This window comes from Amphimedon queenslandica, unplaced genomic scaffold (genome assembly GCF_000090795.2).
Source record: "Amphimedon queenslandica unplaced genomic scaffold, v1.1 AMPQUscaffold_13245, whole genome shotgun sequence".
Classification (NCBI taxonomy): Eukaryota; Metazoa; Porifera; class Demospongiae; order Haplosclerida; family Niphatidae; genus Amphimedon; species Amphimedon queenslandica.
Genome location: NW_003546519.1, coordinates 1,171 through 10,190, shown reverse-complemented (window position 1 = coordinate 10,190; position 9,020 = coordinate 1,171). Strand labels below are relative to the sequence as shown.

Genomic DNA, 9,020 nt, shown 5'->3' with positions numbered 1-9,020 from the left:
CTTATCTCTAGTGCACTAATTATCTCTCTTATTCATTTTATCTATTTATAGTAACATGTACATTATATATGTATGTAGATACACGTAGTCAAGACTGTTAGATCTAGAGGGAGTTTAGGTGACTTTTTCTCCCAGCATATTTGGTCTAGATCTTCTGTAATCTCCCATTTCAGCTTTTGGTATCTCCCGTTTTAGTTAAATTTGTCTCCCAAAATTTACAATCTTTCATTACATTTTATCCTATCTCTTTCTCTCCCTCCCTCTCTCCCTCTCTGTCTCTGTCTCCCTCTCCCTCCCTCCCTCTCTGTCTCTGTCTCCCTCACCCTCCCTCCCTCTCTCCCTTCCAGCTGGTTAAGAGTCATATTAATCTACGTTATCTCTGGTGTTGGTGGCCTCCTAATTAGTGGTATATTTATACCAGAAACAGTTTCAGTAAGTGGTTACTACTTATTCCATTACCAGTTCCTCTATTACCCAATATGTTTAGGTCGGTGCATCTGGCTCCCTTTTTGGTCTTCTAGGTGTACAGCTGGTCGAACTCCTTCAAGGCTGGAAATGGGTCAAAAACCCTTGTGTCCAACTAACAAAGCTACTGATATTCGATATCATATTACTAGGTAGGTCAACGAGGAAAGACATCTGATACCATGAGAGACAGAGAGGGCTTGACACGCCTCCTTATTGTTAAGGAATTGAATGGGGAAATGCCTTTAGAAATGCTTTTAATTGAGAGGGAAGTATTTGTTTGTGTTACAATGGCCTGTGTACATATGCATGTGTGCACACTTATTTTGCATGTGACTCTGAATACATACATGTGAAGGATGTTGTTAATAAAATTACATTTGCATGCCCACTCTGGCCTAGCATGCAATATACTTTGTTTGTTTCTCACAAATTCTTTCACTTTTTCCCGTTACATCTCTCTCTCCTCCCTCTCTCTTTCTCTCCCAACCACTTTCTATTTGTCATAACTCTTTCTCTTTCTCTCGCTTTCTTTTCTTATTTCCTTATCCAGTCCTAGGGACTCTCCCTTACATTGATAACTATGCCAATATCGGTGGCTTTCTATTCGGTACCGTATCAGCATTTGTCTTTGTACCATACATCTCGGTCGGGAAATGGGACAAAGTCAAAAAGTTCACAATAGTCACTCTATTCTTTCCTGTATTGGTCTTCATGTTCCTGGTTGCCATTTTCTTTTTTTATGTCCTCCCCGACCCTAATTTCTGCAGCTGGTGCAGTTACATTAATTGCATACCGTATACCGAAACCTTTTGTGACGATTTTCTGAGTAATGTGCAGAGTTTTGTACCAACTATCCCTGGATAACTTAAGTATTTAAGACTTATATTTTATGCTTATATATTAGTTTTATGCTTATATATTAGTTTTATGCTTGAACACAGGTTATATATACTATATATACTGATATTATTGTGTGATTTTACCATTTTGATCAAAGTGTGTTGTTGTGTGCTCTCCCACTATGTGTGTCTATATATGTGGATCCATATATCCCAGTTGAATATGATAATTTAATTCTGTCAGTCTTGATGTGTATAAGTCTGGCTAGTTTTGTCTAGCAGTTAGTCTATGTACTAGTGGACAGTGTAAACTGCATAATTGTGGTGTGTGGTGTTATTGGAGGTCACCTAGAGTGACAATCTATGACATTCATGACCTTGTACTTGTACGGGGTCACATGCTTACCACTTCCTCTTTGTGTTTCTATAAAATGAGAGAGATCGGCAGTTCAGTTATCTATCATAAAATTCATACCAACTCATTCCAGTGTTAACAGCTAGCCCAGTCCAGCTCAAGATGCTCAGATTAGCCAAATCCCTTGAAGGTTTTCTCAAGCTCTCACAGTCAAGCAGTGGTCCACACTTCACTGTTTGTGAGTTAGCTTCCAACATTAGCTTCCCATACTCATCCAGGAGCTATTATTATCAATACTCCAATGACCTTGGGACTGATGTCAAGAGTAAAATTTCGATTGTTCATAGCTCTTCTCTGCCTGAGAACAGCTTTAGCAGTCAAGGCTCAGTCTGGTCTCCTTTTAGTAAGAGACTGCCTAAAGAGAAATGCGTTGTATTGCAGCAGGAAGACAGAGGCAAAGAGTCTTCTTTTCTCCTGGCAGAGTGTCAAGATGAGACAGAAGCTTTGGAGGCCATGTCTGCCATCGATGAGACGTTGAGCCCTTTTCTAAATGAGGGGACCATCTACTTTTCAAAGAAGCTGCTAGAAAGTCTGATACTACCAGAGCCTCTTCCAGTTGATGAACTGAGGACTCACCTGGTAGAATTGATGGAGCATCAATCTGGTGCTTATTCGCATTGGTTTAAAGTAGCTCAGGCACTCAGCAAGATTCCAGCTCATAGCACTGCTAGCTTCAATAAGAGTTTTGTAACACCTGCTGATCTTTGTATGGCTACTTCTGCTGGAAGCCAGGCAGATGAGTGCAACATTAGAGATCATGGCACACCTGCTCAGGACACGAAAGTCCCCCTGTTTCTGAAAATGATGTCATACGATGCAGAGTCGATCTCTGAAGAGTTTTTCACACCCTGTGCTCAGACTGGTGATGTCTTTACATTCAGTGATACTCCTAATGTGAGCCAAAACCCACTCCTGTACTCCATTAGTAAAGGATATGCTAAAAGCTCCCTCCACTTACTCTTAGGAGGAGTGGATCCTAATGACGCTGACATGGATGGTAATACTCCTCTTCACCTTGCAGCCGCTGCAGGGAATCTATTATTAGTGCAGCTCCTCATCACCTTTGAGGCCGACCCAAGACTCGCTAACAGAAATGGAGAAACTCCATTAAACGTGGCATTAGATGCTGGAGCGTACGATTGTGCCCTCATCATCGAAGAAGTAGCAAGATTACTGAATGCAAGGGATGACTTGATGGCAAGCAATCAAACAACAAAATCGTCTCATTCGAACGATAGCTCTCCATTTCTCTTGACTCTTGATGGAGGTGGAGTGAGAGCTATTATGGAAATACAAGTCCTCCTTGCAATTGAGAAACAAATGAAGAAGATATCTCCACTTCACGCATCTTCAATCCTTAAATCGTTTGACTATATAGCCGGGACCAGTGGTGGGGCCTACGTGATGTTCATCACAGTCTTTGGAAAGAAGAGTTTGACAGATGCTCGATCGCTAGTGTTCAGTGCTCTCAATCAAATCTCTGAAGGAACATCACCAGAAACAGACCGTGCAGCTGCATTGGAGGGTATGCTTCAAGACATGCTTGGAACAGAGACACTGATGTCCGATGTGCAGTCTCCTCGGGTAATGGCTACAGCTACACTAGCCGATCGATCTCCTTGCAAGCTTCACCTCCTCACTAACTATGGTTCATCAAGAGATGGGCAGCTAGGGCCAGACAAGAGAAAAGCATGGGAAGCTGCCCGGATCACTTCAGCTGTACCTATATACTTTGGATCATTCAAAGGAAAGTTCCTAGATGGTGGAGTCATGTGCAACAACCCAACATTAGATGCTATAACTGAAATCATTGATCAAGAGAAATCAGAGGGCACTAATAGAAGACCTGGTCTGGTCCTTTCTCTTGGTTCTGGCGTCTCTGAAGCTAGGGCTATCTCTAATGTTGATGTACAACTTCCCTCATGGTCTCTCTCCTCTCTACTAAAGCTCCCTCAGTCACTAAGGGGGCTTAAGAATCTTGGCGAGATAGTCCTTAATCAGCTAACGAGCTCTGATGGTCAAGATGTTGAGAGATGTCGATCTTTGTGTCACCAAATGGGCACTCAATACTATCGTTTATCGCCTCCTGTTCAAGACTTTATTCACTTAAAAGAATCAGACACTAATAAAATGATTGGGATTTTATTTGATGCACAAATGCACGTACTTAGAGAATCTGAGACAATTTATAAAATAGCAGAATCTCTTGTTTGTAAATAAATTTAATATTATATATAATTAGCACAATATTTATATATTTATGTTTTTTTAAGATTTGAATTTACATCTATTATGCAATTAAATTACAACCATTAAAATGCTATATTGCTGCATTAAATTATTGCCTGGGACTGAGTGAGGATGAAATGCTGCATGGTTTCATGTGCTCCTAGAGAATCCACATACATAAAGCAGTAAACCCAACTGCTTAGTACCCTCCTACGGGAGCATGGCAACCTATGCAAGCATGGCTAGTCCAGTGAGTCAGTGAGTTAGGCTAATTTTGTTTTCCAATGGCTCAAAGCTACTGGAAACATTTTGATTCTGGCATTATTAATTCCATATTACACATAAATTACAGCTATAACAGATGCATGTCTCGGTGCATAGAAATGAATAATTAGTTTATTACCTAGCCCCGCCCCAGACATTGCCCGCCTCTAAAAACAGCACAATGAAGCGAGGCTAAAGATGAGAAGGTAAGCTTTTAGCTTTGAACTTTTAAGGATACGGTTAAATAACACCCTAGCGACAGGCAACCATAACTGGGTAATGCCTTTAGCTCTAATAGGTTTTGTTTTGTTAGACTATGTTGACTATGATGTAATGTAGTAGGCCAACATGTGTCATCAACATTTTTATTTCATGTCAAGTTGGACTAATTTTGATGTTTTTATACAATATAGGATGAATATTAAATGATTCTTTGGATTTGGAAGTTACAAGAATGAAGACTTTGTCCCCCAAGAAGTTGTGTCTTGTTGGATTACTTTCAATCTTATTGATGTTGATAGTATTTATGGTAACTAAGCAACATGTGTTATTAATGTATGGCAAAATTTTTGAGCACTACAGGGTCTTTGGTAAAATTTTATCTAAGAGAAGATTTTCACTTTCATCATTTTTTCTGATACATGTACGTGTACATTAGTCTCGTGCCCCGCCCCAAAAGCGAAGGGGCGGGGCACGAGACTACGTGTACATGTACGTACACGTACAAATTTTGAGCTGATTTTGATCAAGATTTGATTTTTAACAAATTTTTAAGGATTTCACAATTTGGCCAGTGGTCCTGTACTATATAGTACAGGGCCATTGCCAAAAAAAATGAAAAGGTGAGAACTATCAATTTTTATAATTTTATCTGATGCATATACATGTTTTTATGTTGCATAGTAAGTTTGAACTGGTTCCGATCAAAATTGGGTTTTTTACAAATTTTTAAAGTTACTCAAAATTTGTGCCAAAGTCCCTGTACAAATTGAAAAAGAGAGAACTCTTTATTTTTATAATTTTTTGATACATAATACGTGTACATGTCAATGTACTTACATGCATGTTGCATAGAAATTTTGAGCTGATTCCTAATTGAAATTGGATTTTTTAATGAATTTTTTTATAAAATTACCAAAATTTCACAAAACACCAAGTTTAATTATTGCTTGAACTATTTTTTTATTTTTTAGTCATTTCATCAAGACACTATCAAAATTGATTATTATAAAAGCCGACTATTAAAGAATCACAGCAGGGAACCAATTACGGAGTACCCCATTGGCCCCACTAGTCTAACTGGGAATGAGGAGAAGCATGATGCTCATGTAAAGTTAAAAGAAGGACCGGATCCGAAAGTGACAGAAGAGCCTTCACAGCCCCTAAATGTAGGAACGGAAAAGAAGGAGCCGATTAAAAAACCAGTAAAAGTAAGAGAATATACTGTATAGTTGGACATTGTGGAGGGAGTTAAATTTGGCAAATTGCTAAATTTTAGGGATTGGCCGATTTTAATTTGGCAAATTTGTGGCCACGTGCCATTGAGCATGCGTATTATTGCTGAAAATGGTGGATTTTTAATTTTGGCGAATTACTATCAAAACACCAATTTACCAAATTTAATTCCCTCCGAAATTTCCCGCTATACAGTATATATGTGTATGTACAATGAATCACTGATTGTATTGTAGCCAGAAGCTTAAAGGAAGTGATGCCATGTATTGTAGTACAGTCTGTCCTTAATGAAATTGTTAATTGCATTCGCATAGTGTGAATTGTTAACGAATGTGTCAAGTGGTGTTCTTTTATTATTATGGCTTCATAGATCTCTCGATACCTAAATCATAGCAGGAGTCTTGAATATAATGATAACTCATTTTCTTAGGTACATGTACCTGATGAGATTCATCCTAAAAGTCAAGCAGACTTATGGATAAAGCTGTCTCCTTCAAACGTGGTATGAACACATATTTCTAATCCTTTATAGTACTGTATGACACTTACATTGTACATTATAGATTAGAAGAGTGGGATATCTTGACAAAAGAAATTTGAATGACGTGAGGCTCAACATCATCTTGATGCAAGACAAAAGACAAAGACCACTTCCCACAGTCTTTGTAAGACTGCACTACACTGATGCCAAGGAGCCACTTTGCTTGTCGACTGAATTAGACCACAGTGCCATCGAAGAAGGACACGACAACTATGTCCTTTACTTGGTTCGTAGTCCTCAGCTTACTGAGGCCCAGAGAGAGTCTCTATCACACGTTACAATATCAACTAAAGGAGATTGCAAGGATGAATCAATTCCCATTGCTATTGAGACTGTTTTTGATCCAAAGGAGTACAAGTATAAATTTGCAATGTGTCTACATAAATCCGTACGGCCAGACCTCGAGCCAAAAGTCCTGCTTGATTGGGTCAAATTGAATCTTGCACTCGGAACGGAATTCATGACAATTTTCTTGCAAGCTGGAGCAGAGAAAATCTACGAAGTTTTAGAGCCTTACGTCAAGAAAGGAGTCCTTGAAGTATTGGACTGGAAACTAGAGCCGCCACTGATCGACAGTGTCTCGTATCACGATGGACAAACTGGAGTAATAGCTGAGTGTATCTGGCGTAACATTAACAGTGTTAAATACCTCGGGATGAATGATGCCGATGAATTCTTTATACCACAGAAACACCATACCCTCCTTGAAATGATGGAAGAGTTAGACCAACCAATGTCTAAAAGATACGGCTCCTACTTATTCACTAACACACTCATGGTAGACAATGGGAGACTCCTACCAATAGTAGAAAAAGCTTTATCGTCAAACAAATGCACCGGACTGGATCCAATGTCATTACCTGTGTATTTCAAACGTGGTAAGAGCTGCACTACTTATGCCGAAAAGATTATAATGGTACCGAATGCTGCTTCTACTGCATGGCCTCATCACCTATTCTCATATCGTGCAGATAAATATACCAAAGAACTCAGGGTCCCTGATAGTATTGGGAGGTCACAGCACTATCGGCCAACTTGGGATGGATATTTTCATAGGTGCTCACCTTCGCAGCTTTCAGACTCATTGAGTGCAGGGAATTATTTCTATAATGTGACTGGCTGTACTCCCTGATACAAATATAATTATTGTAATGCATGTAATAACAATTTTATTTAGAAGGTACAAAAATTTAAAAAGTTAATGGTGATGACAAGAATTTTAGTAATTTTTCGGCATAAAACTACAGTGCAATAGCGAAGCACTTTCTAGCTCGGTACTTTTTAGTGACTGTATGCATGCAGAAAATATTTTTCTATTTATTATTATCATTAATAATATTATTAATGTAGGGTGGTACTCGTGTATTATGTCACGTCAGATCAGCTGATCAGCTACGAGGGTGGTACCACCGGGTCATGGGTGGTACCACTAGATGCCAAGAATTTATAAGATCAGTAACACCAACTGGAAAGGAAGGAAACTAAAAAATGGAGCCTACCATACCTGGAGAGTTTGTGAAAGAGCGACCGGCCGATGATGGTATACAGAAAATAGCTGACAAAGTAAACCAATCGTCCCATACACTATTACCGTATGCCGGTTTATTTTCGTAAAGAAAAGCCTGCATTTAAGTTCTAAATTTCGCGGAATAAATTTGTTTCATAAGATAGTATTATAGTACCTATGCTTGCATTGCAAAATTCACGGCTTGGTAATGGTGCGATTTTAATTTTGTGACGGAGCAAAAAACCTTGAGCATCCGGCAAAATTCACAAAAAATTACCATGACAATAAACAGGTATACGATATGTATAATAAATATCTTTAGGTTAAAGTAGCTGTAGAGGAACAGTCTGGTAGAAAATTTACGGAGTTCAAGGCCATTGCATTTCGCTCTCAAGTGGTAGCAGGAGTGAATTACATTATTAAAGTAAGAGATACTGTGGGGCCAGTGGGCCAAATGGCATAGATACCAGCACTAACCTGGGATCCTTCCTTAGGGTTAGGTTTGGTTAAGGGGTTGGGGCAATTTTAAGTTCAGCCTTACTTTTAGTGATGAATATCCCAGTTGGTAATAACAAGAGTAATCAATAGTGGGGGGAGGGTAATAATCTCAGTTGTTGCATTTTGGAAATGAATTTACCGCAAGAAATCATACAGTGTAGCTGCTTATTTTCAAGGCTGCTTTTTTACAATTCCTTGAGATGGATGGTGTCTTTGAATCTTTGCAAGTCAACCTAATTTGCAAAAAGTGATCTGTGGTCTCATTGTTATGATAATTGTTATACTGATAATTGTTATTATCAATGTTATTATAATCGGAATTTTGTAAGATTAATTTGTATATTATTGTGCTTTAGGTATGTGTTGGTCATGGTAAAAATGATTACATAATGTTGCGTGTCTTTGAGAATCTTGATGGAGAGGTAACTCTTACTTCCTACGAGTTGGACAAGAAAAAGGATGACCCAATTGAAGTTTCTGATTAATTTTTTGCTGTTACATACATGTAACTGTTTTAATCCATTCTAAATGAATGGTGCTGATTTTCGTTGCTGATTTCATTTGCTGATTTTCATTGCTGATTTTTATTTGCTGATTTTCCATTTGCTGATTTGATCATTATGCTGATTTTTGCTAAATAAACTGAGTTTGTTATAGCAGATAAACTATACTGAGTGTGATGTTGAGGGTTACTGGATATACACTCGAATGTTAGTTGATTTACATGTGCAGTAACATGAAACATCTGTATACCTTTAGCTCTAATGGGTTCCGGTTCATTAGACTATGTTGACCATGTAAAGT

At 38.5% G+C, this 9,020-nt stretch overlaps 4 protein-coding genes across 4 annotated transcripts in view; all 4 read left to right on the top strand.

Moving 5' to 3' along the window:
- The window catches only part of LOC100640169 (inactive rhomboid protein 1-like), an 11,626-nt gene extending 10,294 nt beyond the window's left edge, over nucleotides 1-1,332 (top strand). The window contains exons 8-11 of the mRNA XM_019999726.1: nucleotides 52-70; nucleotides 348-432; nucleotides 488-617; nucleotides 1,019-1,332. Of these exons, the coding sequence (XP_019855285.1) occupies nucleotides 52-70; nucleotides 348-432; nucleotides 488-617; nucleotides 1,019-1,332 (548 nt within the window). The remainder of the gene's footprint in view (nucleotides 1-51; nucleotides 71-347; nucleotides 433-487; nucleotides 618-1,018) is intronic.
- Nucleotides 1,333-1,743: 411 nt separating this feature from the next.
- On the top strand, nucleotides 1,744-4,026 carry LOC105313690 (85/88 kDa calcium-independent phospholipase A2-like). Its single transcript, XM_011407327.2, has one exon. It carries the CDS (start codon nucleotides 1,825-1,827, stop codon nucleotides 3,940-3,942), a length of 2,118 nt encoding a protein of 705 aa, XP_011405629.2. The 5' UTR covers nucleotides 1,744-1,824; the 3' UTR covers nucleotides 3,943-4,026.
- A 325-nt stretch (nucleotides 4,027-4,351) lies between these two features.
- LOC100641305 (uncharacterized) lies at nucleotides 4,352-7,448 on the top strand. The gene is made up of 5 exons (XM_003388476.2): nucleotides 4,352-4,421; nucleotides 4,629-4,744; nucleotides 5,409-5,645; nucleotides 6,101-6,172; nucleotides 6,234-7,448. Exons 2-5 carry the CDS (start codon nucleotides 4,670-4,672, stop codon nucleotides 7,341-7,343), a joined length of 1,494 nt encoding a protein of 497 aa, XP_003388524.1. The 5' UTR covers nucleotides 4,352-4,421; nucleotides 4,629-4,669; the 3' UTR covers nucleotides 7,344-7,448.
- Nucleotides 7,449-7,600: 152 nt separating this feature from the next.
- LOC105313691 (cystatin-A-like) lies at nucleotides 7,601-8,875 on the top strand. The gene is made up of 3 exons (XM_011407329.2): nucleotides 7,601-7,774; nucleotides 8,041-8,142; nucleotides 8,573-8,875. Exons 1-3 carry the CDS (start codon nucleotides 7,700-7,702, stop codon nucleotides 8,699-8,701), a joined length of 306 nt encoding a protein of 101 aa, XP_011405631.1. The 5' UTR covers nucleotides 7,601-7,699; the 3' UTR covers nucleotides 8,702-8,875.
- The last annotated feature ends 145 nt before the right edge of the window (nucleotides 8,876-9,020 follow it).